This window comes from Rhinopithecus roxellana, chromosome 15 (genome assembly GCF_007565055.1).
Source record: "Rhinopithecus roxellana isolate Shanxi Qingling chromosome 15, ASM756505v1, whole genome shotgun sequence".
Lineage (NCBI taxonomy): Eukaryota > Metazoa > Chordata > Mammalia > Primates > Cercopithecidae > Rhinopithecus > Rhinopithecus roxellana.
The window spans coordinates 61,791,365-61,809,551 of record NC_044563.1 but is presented as its reverse complement, the minus strand read 5'-3'; the positions used below and the strand labels follow the sequence as shown (position 1 = coordinate 61,809,551).

Here is an 18,187-nt window from a genome sequence, read left to right as displayed (position 1 = left end):
TATCTAGGAATATGTAGTTTGAATATACGTTTTGATATTTATTGGTTAAAAGTTATTCACTAAGTATCTTTATAATTTTTCAATGTCTGCAGTAGTCGCATGGTATCTGCTTTTCTTGTTACCCATGTTGTTTTGATATGCATTTTCTCCTTTGTACTACTAGTGTCACAGTAGATTGACAGTTTCATTGGTCTTTCAAACAGTCAACTTCAGAGGTTAGGTTCTCCAGAAGCAAATACAAAGGGAGAGTTTGAGATGCAAAAGACTTGTTAGGAATTAAGTGTTGATTCAGCTTCCCTGAACTTAACTTTGGTTAAGTGATTTAACCAAAGTTTCATAGCTAATAACTAGATAAGCTACTAAACCAACTGGTCTCAATAACTGGCATATTAAATAGAGCATAGAAAATAACATTCCTTAAACTCTACCTGTGTAGTAAAAGGCAAAGGTCTATTCCTAACCTTATGCTTTCTTTTCTTGCAGTCCCATGGCCATCTCTGCCAGAGTTCTCCACTGTTGTATACACTTCTTTCTTGCTCTGATCACAGTGGTTGAACATAGCAAATGCGGAGATGTATCAAATTGTGAGGACAAAATGTTATTCTTTAAAACAATCTTTATTGTGACTCAGTAGTGTTTTGAATGTTGGTTCAGCTAACCTGACCGGGTTGCATTCTTTAGTGCTTCGTCCTAGCAGTCGCCAAGGCTGCTGTAGTGATTGGAGTTTTTGGTCCTCCAATAAATTCCCTGAAAGGACAGGTTGAATAAGTCCTCTGTGCCAGCATTAAGGCATGTCTGATGAACATTTTTCTCCTATGGAAACAGAAAAAAAAAAAAAAAAACAGTAAATTTCAGGTGGAATTTTCCTGCCCAGATCTCCCTTCTCTTCCTTGAACAGCACAGACCATACAAATGCTGGATCCTTTGGATATCATCGGCACTGAGCTGGAAGGTTCCAGGGTCGTGATACCAGTAAGTGGGGTACATTATGGAGCTCTGATTCCCAGAGTGCTGCAGGCCCAAAGAATGCCCAATCTCATGAGTTGCAACCAGGAACAGATTATATCCTGAAAAATTGTAGAAAAAAATATAAAATTAACTATGCATAGGGAATGCAGAAAGTGTGTGAAAAAGAACAAAGAAAAAGGAGAGAACAGAACAAGAGGAAAGGGCTAATGTTAGAGAGTAAAGGAAAAGGTAGGCAAGGAGGGAAAGAAGGTAAGTACAAAACAGAAGGGCAAGATATTTGGACAGATAAACTTGAAGCAAAAAAGACACATGGAAAGAATTGAGGGACTGATAAATAGAAGCAAAGAAATAAGGAGAAAAAAACCCCACAATCTGACAATGTGTTTATTACGGGATCTTCTCTGTTCAGAAATGATCCCACAACTCCTCACTTATAAAGAAAAACTGATTCCTCAGCCAAATCTTCCACCTCACCCTGACCACTCTGGATCCCTAAATGGAGACCATCAACACTGAAACCCAGGTTCCCAGAGAGTTCTAGCACTCCCACCAAACAAGGCATTTACCAGTGTTTGAAGTTGACCAACGTTCATTCTTGTCAAAATGGACAACTCCAGGATTTCCAGAATTTGGTAAAAAGGCATGACCTAGGATACCACCTGGCCCATCAAAGGGCCAGCCATCTTCATGGGCTGTGGATGACAGAAGCTATGATCACGATGAGGGTGGAGGGAGAAACAGGGTCCAGAATAGTCTTAAGTAAACCTCAGAGACTTAGGATACTGTGCAACAGTCTACCACTGGGGATGTGAAAGGGCTAAGGCATTATCTATGCAGAGAAATAAGGTGGGGCCAAAAATCTTCCTGCTCTCTTATCTAGGATAAAAAGAAAGACAGATGGCAGACACTGAGTAAAGCTTATAAGTTAGACAATAATAACAATGATAACCTCTTTTCAAAATGGTAGGGGAAAAGGGAAAGAGAATTTAAATTCTGAAAGTTTTTATAAGTAGGTTGGATCAACTTTGAATAGCATTTCAATATATTTGGGAGCTATGCATCATCATTTTTGGAAGGAAAATGTGCAATACCCCCACCATATTCACACTGCAGCCAACACCACTTCTTTTTTTATTGCTTTGTTTTATTAAAAGTGTCTTCCCTGTGTTATAGGATTTGCTTTGCATTAGGGTTTTTTCAGACTTTTTTTTCTCAGAAACTTTAATAGAGGAGCTGGGTTTTTGTTTAAGGATGGAAACCCTTTGTCCTTTATACAGGGCATATACATATCCTTCTTCCCATGTCAATTTCTTACCCCACTGCCAGAAAGAAATCTTGATGTCTGCATCTTCATTCTGCACTTGCTGGAATATCAAAGGGGTCACATTGCTCCAAATGGAAACTGCATTATATATAATATCTTTCACTGTGGATGGCTTCATATCATGTGGGTAATTGATAATCCTGAGGAAAGTAATCTCTAAATGAAAAAGTTCAGAGGTATGGGAATTATCCTAGCTCTAAACATGAATAATTCTACTTTAGGGAGAATCGTTTAATAGTTTTAGGATTCATTTTGGTCATTTATAAAGTTGAGCTAATTTCAGACTAACTAAATCAGAAACTTAAGGAATTAAACATGCAAATATAGATTTCTAAGAATTTTAACAATATCCCACATTATTCTTAGGTCAGCTAAAGTCTAAGAACAACAGCCCTATCTGGTGGTTGCGAAAAATAAGTAAATAAAACAATGTGAACTAAATTAAATTAAATATACAGTATTCTACATAGATTAAAATGTATAGCATTCTACATTATTTAGTACTGTTTGCTTTAGATATCTCAAATATATTTAGAATCCCCAAAAGAAAGAGTAACCTAGGCAGAAATTAAGTTTTCAAAATTGTGCCTTAGAACCATCCACACACTCACACATTAAAATTAAAAAGAAAAGATTTAACAAAGGGAAAGGATAGTGGTTATGCTCTCTACTTTCTAAAGAGATGGTTAGAGGAAGTTAGAAAAGGATCTGGTAGTATTGTCTTCTCTGAGGCAGATTTTGGGCTTTGAGTGGGCTGCCAGTGAAAGCAGAAGACAATAGAGGTGCCTCCAGGAGAGACCTGGTAGAAAACCCTTTGAGGTCATCACCCCACACATTATCCTCTAGACCTTAATAACAAGCACCTGTAAGTTAGAGTGTACTTATTCCACTTGCATCTTCCTAGTGAGATGGAGGTGTTGGACCCATCAGGTACCCCACAGCGGGGCTGGTGCAGCAGGGCATGCATTTGCATATCAAGTCGGGCTGTCCCATTCCGATGGAATTGTTGCAGGAGCTGTATTTGTGTCTCCTGGGTAAGGAGTGGCGACTCCTTCTTGGTCAGGAAAAATTGATGGAAATAGTCCTGAATCAGATCAAGAAGGATGAGTACTAAGAGTCAATAGAGAAGACCTGTATATTAATTACCCTGGGCATATCCTTCTTTGAGGGTCTCAGATGGATGGTACTTAGTCTGGCCTTCCTAAGTCTCCTGTTCTCAGTGAGATGATGGCAGCCATCCCTGATTCTTTATGCCACAGTGAAATGATATTAAGGACAGGTGACAGAATAAAAATAACCTAGATAAGCTGTAACATTTTTTAAAAAAGAAAAAGCTTCCAAGTTGTAGGATGGAGAAACCCAAGTATAAACCACATGAAGGTATTACCTGGGAATTGCCCAGGGAAGATGGCCTCTGGTCTTTCTGACTGATGGAGGTTTTCTTAATCAGGACAGAATCAATCACTCCAGGACATAAAATTTGACTGGTTCTGCATTCCCCATTTCATTAGCATTTACTTCCATTTCATTTAGCTACTTTTGAAGAGCCCATTGTTTACCTATTCCTTGTCTCCACTGATTTTTCTGCCAGTCTGGTGTATTAAATGTAAACTTCTAAAAACAAAAAAAGCACATTTTATTGTAATTAGGCTTTCTCTGTCTATATTTGAACCCTAGCTGTACTCAAAATACTTTAAGGGCAATGCTCCTATCTGGTACAGCTTGATCTATTCCACAGTTCTTATGAGTACTTGATGTAAACCTATCGACTGTTTTTTTTTTCTAAATTATATGACTGCATTTTTAGGTCTTTGTTTTATTATGAGCTGAGCTGGGCACTAAGAAGCAAATGACTTATTGTATTGTTCTGGGCTAAACATTAGCGGGAAATTTGACTAGGTTCCTATACAATTACAAAATACATGACTGCAACCGGTCATAGCATTTTTTAGGTATTTTGGATGCTTAAAAGTTTTGGAACAAATTCATAATTTTTTTAGAAATGAAAGTGTCTGGTAGACCCACTGAGAGATTACTCAGTCAATGTGAAGGTCACATTAATTCATTTGAATTATTTCCTCTGATCTCTCACTACTTAGCAGGCTCAGAGACCTATAAACTGGAGTGTTCACTATGCCATATAGAAGACTAAGAGAGTGAGAGATGAGCAATGGGGCTGTATTAGGCACAGAAGGCACAGTGACTAGGGCCCAAAAACACTTTTAGGGGCTACAAAAAATTATTTTTTTTTCTTAAAATTAGAAGAGAAAAATGAACACACAGATTGAATAAAATGTTTTCACATATAATATTAATGTATATATTTATCATTATACCACCCAGTCACACATACACACACACATGAAATAAGAGCCCACAATGGTCACCACGTAAAAATGTGGTCCTGAGTCGTTCACCTACCTTAACAAAGTCCCATCCTTTATGGACTGTAGCAGGGGGCACTGGAAGGGCGAAACACCAGGGCAAGAAGATAGTAACTCTTAAGATGACGAGCTGCATGCCAAACACTCATTTGTCCCACTGCTTGAATTCAGGTTCCCAACTTGGGCCACCGGACCTTTATAGCTGTGCCAGCAACATCCAGTGACTCACTGTGCCAGTTTGCCCTTTCTTTGAATCTGTAAGTGGCGTCATCATCCATACCTGTTGAGGGCAGAGTGACCAGCATGCAAGGGTGACAAAAGCAGCCATGGGATTTATTTTTATGCTCAATTCACACCTGATGGTCCTCAGCATCCCGGGCCACAGGTTTGGTTAAGGAGATACAGGTCAGTCTCAGAATATAGGGGGCATCATTTTTTAAAATGGAGAAAAAAACAAACAAACAAACAAGAAACAGGAGGTGTGTCTAAACTCATTACCACTTTAGCTATAGAATAATTACTTTACCAGTCAGAGACATTCAATCTTGCTCCAGAAGCTAAAATGAGAAAAAAGAATAAAATCAAGGGAAATAAATAATGTCCCCTGTAATAAAGATCCAGATCAGAGTATGAAAATCTCCAAGACCTATATAAAAGAGATCTAGAAAAACACAGAAAGAGGTAGTTAATAGCTGTATGTTGAAGAAAACAAAGCACTGATAATAAGTTGACACACACACACATCTATAGATGTACAAGTATACATATATGTACAGATACATATACATATATATCTCATAGCAAACCATTTCAGCTCATTGCCTTAGAAATCACACAGCTTGGCTGGGTTCGGTGGCTCGCACCTGTAATCCCAGAACTTTGGGATGCTGAGGCTGGTGGATCACCTGGGGTCAGGAGTTTGAGACCAGCCTGACCAATGTGGTGAAACTCCATCTCTACTAAAAATACAAAAAATTAGCCAGGCATGGTGGCATGTGCTTATAGTCCCAGCTACTTCGGAGGCTTAGGCAAGAGAATTGCTTGAACTCGGAAGTGAAGGTTGCAGCGAGCCAAGATTGCACCATTGTACTCCAGCCTGGGCAACAAGAGCAAAACTCCGAGAAAGAAAGAAAGAAAAAAGGAAAGAAAGAAAGAGAGAAAAGAGAGAAAAGATAGGAAGGAAGGAAGGAAGGAAGGAAGGATGGAGGAAGGAAGAAGAAGGAAGGAAGAAAGAAGGAAGAAGGAAGAAGAACATGAGAGAGGGAAGAAAGAAAGACGAAGAAGGGAAAGACAACTGAGAGAAAGAAAGGAAAAGGAAAAGAAAAAAGGAAGAGAAGAGAGAAAGAAAGAGAGAAAGAAAGAATGAAAGAAAGAGAGAGAGAAAGAAAGAGAGAGGAGAGAGAGAAAGACAGAAGAAAAACAGAGAAAGAAAGAAGAAAGAAAGAGAGAGAGAGGGAGAAAAAAAGAGAGAAAGAAAGAAAGAAAGAAAAGAAAGAAAAGAGAAAGAAAGAAAGAAGAAGAAAGAAAAGAAAGAAAGAAAGAAAAGAAAGAAAGAAGAGAAAGAAAGAAAGGAAGAAAGAAGGAAGGAAGGAAGGAAGGAAGGAAGGAAGGAAGGAGAGAAGGAAAGAAGGAAGGAAGGAGAGAAAGAGAGAGGAGAGAGAGAGAAGAAGAAAGAAAGAAAGAAAGAAAGAAAGAAAGAAAGAAAGAAAAGAAAGAAGAAAGAAGAAAGAAAGAAAGAAAGAAAGAAAGAAAGGAAAGGAAGGAAGGAAGGAAGGAAGGAAGGAAGGAAGGAAGGAAGGAAGGAAGGAAGGAAGGAAGGAAGGAAGGAAGGAAGGAAGGAAGGACAGAAAGAAAGAAAGTCACACAACTCTAGAAACTGATCTTAACTCTGCTACTTAAAAGCTGTTCAACTAGGCCAGGTGCAGTGGCTCACGCCTGTAATCCCAGCACTTTGGGAGGCTGAGGCTGGCGAATGACCTGAGGTCAGCAGTTCAAGACCAGCCCAACCAACATAGTAAAACCCGTCTCTACCCCAGCATGGTGGCATCGTAACCCCAGCCACTTGGGAGGCTGAGGCAGGAGAATCACTTTAACCTCAGAAGTTTGAGGTTGCAGTGAGCCAAGATCGCACCACCGCACTGCAGCCTGGGCAACAGAGTGAGACTCAGTCTCAGAAAAAAATCAACCAGGCATGGTGGTGCTCACTTGTTCCAGCTACTCAGGATGCTGAGGTGGGAGGATTATTTGAGCCTGGGAGGTCGAGGCTGCAGTGATCCATGATCATGCCACTGCATTCTAGCCTTGACAACAGAGTGAGATCCTATCTCCAAGAAAAAAAAAAAAAAAAAGAATTAAAATGGAAGATAATGAAAGAATTTTTTAAAAATATACAATTATTGAGGGCTTATTACAAGGCAATTCTGTGTTTTAAACCTTTGGTATAGATTAAAATACAGTATAAAAATTTTATGGGTTAAAAAAATGAGACTCAAAGAGATGAAAGAACATGCCAAAGTCACACTATTAATGAATAGAGAAAATTCACTTCAAATCTATTAACAAAATATTTCATCAACAGGAGTAAACAACATGATATATATGTGGAGGCAGGTCAACAGATAGATGAGAGATAGACAGACAGATAGACGGCTACTACCCAACAGCATCAGGCAGCAAACTACTGACACATGCAACAAAATAGACAACATTAAAAACATGTTGAATTAAAGACGTGGGAAACCAACTGGTAATCCTATTTGAGGCTCAAGAACAAGGAAAGCTAATTTATAGAAAGCAATGGGTATAGTGGTCGTCTCGGTCATGGAGGGGATTGTTTGTAAAGGAGCACAATAGAAATTTATCCAGGAATGAAATGTCTATTTTTTGACTGATATCTGGGTAATACAAATATATTCACTTTTTGAAACTCACTAAGCTGTACACTTAAGATTCATACATCATACCATTAAACCTCTACAAAAATAAATACAATTTCCGTGAATAAAGAAAATAAAAATATAGATTAATAAGGTACTAAAAGCGGCACCCATTTCACCATGAGTAATATAGAACTGTAATATAAATGGTAATGTATGTGATCAAATGAGCATATAAATAATCATTTTGTTGATGTTATTGTAATGTGAGTGCTGTATCCCAGTTAATGTTCTAAAGGAAGAAACTTATATGCTAAAGACACGGGTAACTAATGGAATGTCAATCAGAAGAATTAATAAAATAAGACATATGTGATATACTTTGAAAAGATAATATGGTTAATCTGAAAAAGGCAAGATGGATTTAAGATTGCCTATGGAAACAACGATGTTTGTTGTTAGACAAATATGGTATAGAGACAGTTATTCCTGATAAGCTCTATTGACTTCGTAAAATATGAGTTTGTTCACTAAAGTCTCACGGTGATATAGGCCTTGTTATATTCTCATTTCAAAGATTAATAAACTAGGGTTTAGAGAATATAAAACTCTTTCCATGGAAATGATACAAATATTAATATTTATATCTATATCTGACTAACTTTTAAGTCAAATTATGTATTAAATGAGGCATGCTGCTTCTCTTTACTGGCAGATCTCCATCAATAACATCATCAACATATCTTTGATGTTTCTATAGCCTGAATATATTCAAAAACCTAAGCTCATGGAGTTACAGTGAAAGAAACAAGGTGAAAATTACTAAAACTTATTCAAAATCTATAGCAGTTTTGAAAGAAGAGAAAATAAAATTTAAAAAAAGTCCTCTAAGTCTCTCATATTTTCTCCGATGTTCTGAACATAGACTTCTCTAGGATGGTTAAAAATCAGGTTAAATCTCCCTATCCCATTGAAGGAAGGTGACCAGAGAACCCCCATAGAGCATGGTTCCTCAGTCACTCTGACGTGTTCTTGAAATTCTGTTGCAGAAATGTTAATAAACGAAACCTTCCTGAAATTTCAAAATATTCTGTTTTACACAATAATTGTATACAGTTTTTATTTGTCAATTGACAAATTTACTAACAAATTGAAAAAAGTGAAATATAAAGAAGCCCTCATATTTTACAGCCCATAAATGACACTGTAGGCTCATTAATGACAGCAACTTCACGTTGCATTAATACCTGTAGTACAGACTTTGGAACTTGGAAGGAACCCATTATTCATTAAATGAATAAAAGTGTTCAGTAAAAAACAATCTCATAGCTGGTAAGGAAATCAGAAGTGAGTGAATACTTAACAAACTAGCGATACATAGGTGCATATAATTCAGATCGCTCAACACAGGACGAGTGATCATTATAACAACTTATTGAGCATATACACTGTGTCAAGAATGCACTTTCTTCATCAGCCCAACTACCTGTGAAGTAGGTGTTTTATGGTATTCATCCTGTAGTTAAGGAAATGAGGTTCTGAGGTTATTTAATTGTCATTGGGGTCACAATGCTCGAAGTTATATACAGAAGTTATAAACAAAGAGTATTTTATTCTGAAGGCATAATCTTTGATCACTGGCCTGGATTGCCACTTTTGATGAGACTGCCCTGTCTCTTGTCTTGAAATACACCTCTCTAATGCTGCTCCTGGAACTCCCAGTATGTCCCATGCGATCTGATAGGGCCGGCACAGATGAGCAGCCACCTGTAAGCCTGACCCAGCACTCAAATACGTGAGTGCTGAGTGCTAAGAGACGGCTTGACTAAGAAAGCAAATGAATGACTTATTAATGATTCAGCTGCAGATAAGGTAAATAATGTATTGAAAGTATAACAGTGTTTCTCAAAATGTAATATGCATGGAATCGCCTGTGGATATTAATAAGAATGCAGATTCTAATTCAGCAGGTCTTGGATAAGCCTAATGTTCTAAATTTCTAACAAGATCCTAAGTGATGGCAATGCTGCTGATCCAAAATCATACTTTTTAAATAGTTATGAGGCAGAACATATTGGCAATGTAAGGAACAAAAGACCTGTGAATTTAACCAGAAAGTTTTAATAATGGATACCAGATTTTATATATATTTTTAAATCAGAACTATGAAAACAGACCCCTATCTCTCCTCTCACCTGCATCTATGCTTTCATCTTTCTCATCTTGCCTGTAGTATTTGATCTCCTGGATATAAACATCTGGTTATGCCTAAGAGCTCTCCCAGAAGATTTTGAATGGTTTCCCATCTCCTTCTGGATGAAAGGAGAAAAAGTAATTTTGAAGATATCAGAATGCATGGCCATCTTTTCTGTCACTCAGGTAAAGAGTGGGTGCAGGGAGAATTTGTGTGGCATTGGAAAATTGGTGTCTCTGTATATGTATTTATATATGTACATATACATACATATATATGTAAAGTTAACTTTAAAACATCCTCAGGCATGTCAGTCAGGAGGTATTTCAGAAGAAAGAATTGTTGTTATAGGAGATGACAACTTCATGAACCCTGAAGACCTTGCAGTGGGGCAAGATATGGAGGTGTAAGACAACGATATTGATGATCCTGAGCCTGTACAGGCCTAGACAACGTAGTGTTTATGTATTCGTTTCTAACAAAAAGTTCAAAAAAATAAAAAAAGAAAACAATTTAAAAATATAAAAAGGTTATAGAATAAGGATATAAAGAAAAAAGTTTTTACAGTTATACAATGTGGTTGTGTTTAAGCTAAGTGCTATTACAAAAGATTCAAAAGTTTAAAAAATTAAAGTTTGTAAATAAAAAAGTTATAAGAAGATAAGGTTAATTTATTATTAAATAAGAAAGTTTTAAGCTAAATTTAGGGTAGCCTAAGTGTACAGTAGTGTACATTCACTCACCAATCACACCCTGACTCACCCAGAGCAACCTCGAGGCCCACACGCTCCTTTTATAGAAAGTGCCCTACCAAAGCATAGCATTTTTAATCTTTTATGTTGTATTTTTACCATACATTATTTATGTTTGGATATACAAATATTTGCTATTGGGTTACAATTGTCTATAGTATTTAGTACAATAGCTTGCTGCATGGTTTTTTAACCCAGGAACTATAGGCTATAGCATATACTTTAGTTATGCCATCTCGGTTTGTGTAAATACACTCTACGATGTTCTCATGACAATGCCTTTCTCAGAATGAGTATCTCTATCATTAAGTGTTGTATGACATACACACAGGTATGCACACAAACACATCTATATATTTTATTAAAATTATCTATGCTTATATTTTTAAAAATCAAACAGTACAAAGATTTGAGAAAAGAAACAACAGTTCCTTGACTCTCCTTTGCTATCTCCAGTACACTCCCTAAAGGAAACAATTTTGAGTTGTTTAAATTTCTTCTTTTATAAGTTTTTCCAGTAATAACATTCAACTACTTAACTAATGTGTTTATATTGTTATTTATTGATTTGCAGTTTTAGATAATATCTATTGTCGTAATAAATAAGAATTCACCTTAACTGAAAACCCCTTAAGTCCTGTCCTTCTAAATATGTTTGTTATTATTTTATTTTCCTCATTGTGTATGCTAAGCTTCTAAACAATATTATGATCATTGTACTTCTCATTGAAACAGGTACAAATAATATTTCTTCACTTTTCACTTAGGAAAATGAGGATATTAATGTCCACAAATACTTCTTTTAATGAACTATCTTTTTACTTAAAAATTGTTTATATTATTTTGTCACCACAAAGTAATCTTTCATATTTTTCTTCAAAAGTTGAAAATCAACAAATAATATATATAATTCTATGACTATGGGATTATAAATAGTGCAGAATTATTGCATATCCATTTTATTTGCACAACTTTCACTATTTCACTGAGTTTTTCATTAGTTTACTTTTCCTTTTGCATTGTCTTGTGTTAGTAAACTTAAATTTTAATTTTTAAATATGTTTTATGTTTTCTTTTGTTTTCCATCCCTATATTTTGTTCTTTGCTTGCAGAAATTTTGTCTAGTGTTCAATATATACATTGAATAAAAGACCTTCATGTGATGCTACCCCAGAAGAAAAAATACATGGGTCATGGAAGATGTGGTGTTTTCTGCCCTCACAACTGTGGACTCTGTCATGTTAAATTCATTGGTTTCGAAAGGAGGTACACTATTTCCATCAATAAACTACAGTTATCATCTGGAAACTTTGGTGTCTTTATACTCAGAAACCAAATGCCCAGAAGAAGATTAATCATATTTTCAAGGGTAACTGACCCTGATCCTCAGGAAAAAGAAAAACTGTCATAAAACATGCAAAAAAGCCAGGTCATGGAGCTGGAATAATCCTCTCTGGGGATTATCCTAATGGGCAATACTCAGTCCAGAGCTTTTGCCTGGATTGGCCAGTTTTTTCAGTCCTATATTGTACTTTTACTTTTCTTTCTGTCAAATCCTGCTTTTTCCCCTTCCCTTTCACAAATATTGAACTCTTAATACATTAAGTCTGTAGTATGACAGAGTGTATGAGAATTAACATAACATTGGGGCAAAACTGTAAATGTGAATTGCTCTCTGTTCCATATAAACACTAATTATTTCTGATTTTTTTGAATTATTGTTTTCTACATGGGATAGAATAAAAGTATTTATCAAATGAATGCCTGTCATGTACCTAAGGCTAATGAATCTAAGAAGTCATATCTGTCCAGTGGTTGTAACTACTACTTGGTTGAACTTCCAGCAGTCTACAGTCACTTTCCAAGGTATAACTGTAGTCTGCAGAGACCACACAGGTGAGTTAAACGAGATAAGTTAGGGACATTTCATCAATGACCTTGGGGTATGGTATTTGTTTTGGAATTAACTTATTAGCCCCAGACATTTCCAGACAATTTCATAGACCTCTGTTTGGTCTCTCTCACTGTAAAAGCTCTTACTCATTAAACTAAGGATTGAGCCACTACCAAATACATCAGTCCCAATTATACGTTAGAGATATCAGTGTCAATTCAGATCCTGCATCCAACAGTCCTAAAAATGACATGATGTTCATTTTTCACCAGTATAGTTACTCAAGCAAGTGACAGTCAATCCCTTTGCATGACCAGGGAAATCAGTATAATGTGTATAATGGTGATAAAATAACTAACCTGGGGACTTATTCAATCGTTGGTTTGCAATCTGAAGGAATTCAGATCTGGAATCTTGGCAAGGGCTTGCAAATTCTCCATGAGGCAACTGCTCTCAGCTTCATGGTTATCCATCTTTGATTTCTTGTGAGGATGCAAACCAAGTATTATTGTTGTTGCTGCTCATTATTTTGCTCCTATGGATGCCCCTTTCTACATGCTTCTGAGAGCAATATCCGCAAAATGTTTGTTTCATGTCTTAAGGTTTTAGCTGGATATTAAATTCTATATTTTGTGACAGTACTCACAAGTCATATGCTTTTAGCTATATAATTTCATTTTCTAACCTCTTGGACTAAGCAAGCTCAATGTGTCATGCTTACTTTGTCATATCTTGTGGTAGATTCTATCCTATTTTTGTAACTTCTTTAGGGTATAGTCCTTTTCTGCTCTCATCAGACACAACACCTCACCATCTGTTTATGTTGCAAATTATTCCTAATTTATGACCTGGTGGTGGGAAATAAGTGAAGGTAGGACCCTAACAATGTAATCCTTTTGTTCTTTCTCAAACTGCTGCTAGTCTGACAGAGTAATGAAATTACACTGATCTGAAGTGTCAGCTCAGTGATGATATGTGAGATGATGTGGCCATATCTTCCAGGACACAGTATACAACCTAAATCAATATCCATAGTGTTGTTTTTTTAATATGAAGAAAACATATTTTTATTATGAAGAAAAAAACAGTGTTGTCATTACCAAACATTGCTTCCATTTACCCACTCTGAGAACCTGTGTTTTAGTCCTGCTGTTCTGGGCTCTGTTGGTTTAGAGATTCTGATTCCATAGGTAAAAATATTATACCAAAAGACATATAATTCTGTTAAACTATTAGAGATGGCACTATGTCATTCTAAGACACCAGTAAGCAAAGAAAATAATTACTTTAATAATTAGAATGAATTAGAAGTGCTGACACTCAATGTGGCCAAGTAAGAATATGCTTACTGTTAGGTGATCCCTGGGCATCCTTTGATATTTCTTGCCCTGTTTTGATGGTAAATAGATGTATTTTTCCATTTTTGCTCTACTGTAAAGAGATACCTGGGACTGAGTAATTTATAAAGGAAAGAGGTTTAATTGACTCACAGTTCTGCATGGCTTGGGAGGCCCCAGGGAACTTACAATAAGGTCAGAAGGCAACAGAGAAGCAAAGGCACATCCTACATGCTGGCAGGCAAGAGTAAGTGAAGACAGTGATGGGGGAAGAGCTCCTTATAAAACCATGAGATCAGATCTCATGAGAACTCACTATCATAAAAACAGCATGGGGGAAACCATCCCTATGATCCAATCACCTCCCAACAGGTCTTTCCCTGGACACTTGGACACCTGGACACCTCAATTTAAAATGAGATTTGGGTGGGGACACAAAGCCTACCGTATCAATGGACAAATGCAAAAGCCACAGCTTGAGACATTTATGGTGGCCAAGGATTAAGTTCTAGCTAAGGGTACAGGAATCTAAGCTGGATACTAGAGAAGAGGGATAGTATATTACAGTTGGAGCCTCAGGACAGCTGCAGTGTAGGGGACTTTGAAAGATCCCATTAACAGTTCACCTGTCGCTTCTGAATGGACAAAAAGTCCTATACTAATTCTGAAAAAGCTGCTTCCAGAATTTATTTCTGAAGTTTTTAGGTGAAAGTGAGCAATGGTTGAATTGCAGCTGATGCTCAGTGAATCACCTAGATGTTCTTATTCTGCCAGACCTGAAGCATTCATTCCTCTAATGAGAGTGTTATAGCCAACAGGTCTTATTTGAGTCCTTCTTGAGAATTTCTTTCTTCTAAATGGAGCACTTTATCCAAAGTCATGACCCCTCCCATTTAAAGACCACATCCAATGGCCCATCAATAGATTGTTAAAAAGGTTCAGGCCTTTCCTCCAAGTCAGGACAATTTCGAAGTGGGATCATTTTAGCCCTAGAGATCTCTTCAAGATTAAATGCAGCTTTTCTAACAATTGAATGGAACTTAATTTCTCTTTCCACTAGTTCTATTTCCCTTTTTTCCCTGATAGCTGTTTAACATAGAAACACTCCCAATAAACTTCTGCACACAAATGTTTAGCTCAATGTTTATTTCAAAGGGATTTCAACCTGCAACAACATCATTATCAAAGATAAATATGAGTAACAGAAGAGCAAGAAATCTTTACTTTATGTAACAGTAAAAATACATTTATTTAATATAGGAGGTACTCAGACTAATAGATAAAAATTTTTAAAAATGAACAAAGGGTACACATAGACTGGCCTCTAAAAATAAATTCAAGTGCTCTTAAACATGAGAAGAATAAAAACTTCCATTTAATAAGATAAAAATTGCATGCATAAGCAAGTAGCAAAAGTGACTGGGAAAACTCAATTATAATGGCACGAACATAATGACCTAGGAAAATAAATTGTGAACACTTCTCCAGAAGAACCTATAACTGCAGATGAGAGAGCAATCAATTCTGTTGAATAAAGCAGAATAGGTCTCATAGGATATTAATCTTCAATGGCTAATTTATATGCAGTATAGCAATTCAGCTGATTCTGTTTGAGTCCACTCTTATTTAAGGACTCATCTGTGTAAAAAAAGACCTGTGGGCTTTTTAATCCCTCTGGGTCTTGCTTCTTGAGTCGTCATCCTCAGAGGCCTTTGTTCCACTAAAAAGGCACCAGGGTAGAAGGACTAGAGTAAGACCATCAAGATCAATATATGTGTCTAATAGCTGGGATTGGAGTGGCTTTATCCTACGTTCAGCTCCTTCTTACCTTGAAGTATAGACCAAGCATGATCTTGGTAAGTACCTGAAAACTCTGATGTTCCAATTGCAAGTCTCATTAATCAAGAGCATTAAGATGAGTATTTTATCCTTAATAAGCTGCCATGATTTTACCATTTAATACTTGCTTCCATGTCAACATATACTCAAGGTTTGTCACAATCTGCATAACACCATCCTGACAACATTATTATACAAAGATCATTATACTATTAATATAAAGAACATGATAACCTTATTTAACAACTTTCATGTAAATACTAAACTTTATTTTAACTTCATTTTAAAAAGACATTCTGTATCTGTTACTTCAACTTTTTTGCATTTTTATAAACAAGGCAATTTAGTTGAGTAGGCATTTCTGAGCTGAAGACAGAATACTGGACAATCCTATCTGTGCGATATTCTATTTTCCTCTAGATTCTCTAAAATCAACATCTTGTAAAGCAAACTAAAATAATTTTCTTCCAGAAGGGTGCAGCATTTTCTAAAGAAAGATTTTTATACCCACTTTTCCTCACTGATTGCGAAGTAATTTTTATCTTATTAAGAGGGTTGGTATGAGCTCAAAGTTATTAGCTGGGTTGAACATGGAGGGATTTAAAGCTCAGATTTTAAAAAGTGTACATTGATTAAAGGATGCAGAGCTGTTAAAGCAGTTACTATATGTGAAAAACAATACCAACACCTTGGCAACCCAAAGTTTTGGGAGGATGTTCCCTAGAGAACATTTGGGAGGAAATCAAAAGAGGAACGGTGTCTCCATATATGCACAGGACGGAACAGCATGGAGGGGAGATGAAGTCAGTGACAGAGAAGTTTGAAGCAGTGAAGCCGGCACTGGCTATATTTCATACAAAAGCCATACAGAAGGATCTCAAGCAGCAAAAGGTGCACATTCTTCTCAAACGATTCACTTACCTAAACAATTTTAACATTAAATACACTTTGAACCTCTGTCCTGGAGGGAAAGAACTTCCTATAACTCTATTCAACCATATGGAATAAATAAGCAAATAACAATCTTACAAGCCCTGTTACAATAAATCTTCAGTTTTTCATTGAAGACTTAATCTCACTCTTTTCAGATTAATATCAGAAGCAAGACTTGGGAGTTAGAGGACACTAGGCCTAACAGATACAAAGAGCCCTCAGTTGGTAGTTGGGCCACTTGACACAACTGGATTAGTGTTTAAGACAGGCAGCCATCATACTGGTATTAGCCAAAGTAATAAAAATTTATACATTGCCCTCCTCTGATTTTGTTTAAGGATCTTCTAAACTCTAGGCAAATATTATCTTAACTCTTGCCTTATTTTTTCTTGTGTTTTATTTGCTTTTTTGCATGTAATTTCTTATTCAATCCAGAACTTCCTAGGTATTTTTTAAAAATGTTATTTTATTTTAAGTTCTGGGGTACATGTGCAGGATATGCAGGTTTGTTACATAGGTAAACATGTGCCACGGTGGTTTGCTGCACCCATCAACCCATCACCTAGGTATTAAGCCCAGCATGCATTAGCTATTTTTCCTAATACTCTTCCTCCCCCCACCTCAACCCCTGACAGGCCCCAGTGTATGTTGTTCCTCTCTCTGTGTCCATGTGTTCTCGTTCTCTTCATTCAGCTCTGACTTATAAGTGAGAACATGAGGTGTTTGGTTTTCTGTTCCTGCATTAGTTTGCTGAGGATAATAGCTTCCAGCTCCATCCATGTCCCTGCAAAGGAAATGATCTCATTCCGTTTATGGCTGTATAATATTCCATGGTGTACATGTACCACATACAAATCCTTCCTAGGATTTCTTTACAAAGGTGTATATGGAGTTAAGAAGACGATACAAAGGCACTCAGAAATCTATGGTAGTGAGGAAAGAGACAAAAAGAGAAAGAACAGCATGGGATGATAGATTTTGACAACAAAATTTTATATTGTTTCTCTACACAATCAGTAATCACTAACAAAAATAGAAAATAATAGAGGATGAATGATTCTCTAAAGAATAGCAATAAAATCGTAATGATCTAAAAATAAATTTTGCAAAATCCTCTATAAAAAATGACAACATATTTTTGAGAGATATAAAAGAAGATTTGAGCAAAGGAAAAGAAAATCCATGTTTACATTGAAGCCACTATATACATGTATGTTTCTTTTTCTGAATTTTATGTAAATGCTTTGAAATTTTAACAAAATTTTAAACAACTTTTTTACAGCTGAATTTTTATGACAGAAATTTTAAACAAATTCGTAAACAGGACATATATTGCAACATTTATATTAAAAAGCAAAAGTCTCAAGTCTTTGAGTTGGATAATATTTGCCTGTATAATTATCTCAGTTGATCGGTAGTCCTTGATTAGGACTTGTATCTATTATAATCTGTATCTATTTTAAGATTAGATTTTGATATCAATTTGCATCATTTTTCCCTCAGTTTTTTGTTTTTAGTTGAGTCTACCTATTTCTCCCTTTAGGTTTGTGTCTAAAAATTGTCTATATACCTGGTGTCATAAGACCTCAATGAGTTCAATAGGATAGAGCCAGGCATTTGAGCCAATCTACTTATACCTCTACAGAAGACCTCTTATGAGCTTCTCATCTTTGCCCTCAAATACT

The 18,187-nt window shown here is 36.3% G+C and overlaps 1 protein-coding gene across 1 annotated transcript; it reads right to left on the bottom strand.

Moving 5' to 3' along the window:
* Positions 1-602: 602 nt before the first annotated feature.
* On the bottom strand, positions 603-4,834 carry MMP26 (matrix metallopeptidase 26). The gene is made up of 6 exons (XM_010383417.2): positions 4,715-4,834; positions 3,157-3,377; positions 2,285-2,433; positions 1,536-1,661; positions 906-1,067; positions 603-813 (listed from the first exon to the last, which is right to left on the bottom strand). The coding sequence occupies exons 1-6, from the start codon at positions 4,811-4,813 to the stop codon at positions 785-787; spliced, it is 786 nt and encodes a 261-aa protein (XP_010381719.1). The 5' UTR covers positions 4,814-4,834; the 3' UTR covers positions 603-784.
* Positions 4,835-18,187: the final 13,353 nt, after the last annotated feature.

Coding starts and splice junctions, on each gene's coding strand:
- MMP26 (XM_010383417.2), bottom strand. CDS start 4,813: ATGCAGCTCGTCATCTTAAGAGTTACTATCTTCTTGCCCTGGTGTTTC. Junction 2,434..3,156: donor AAGTACACTCTAACTTACAG/GTGCTTGTTATT, acceptor TACTTTCCTCAG/GATTATCAATTACCCACATG. Junction 1,068..1,535: donor TTGGTCAACTTCAAACACTG/GTAAATGCCTTG, acceptor ACAATTTTTCAG/GATATAATCTGTTCCTGGTT.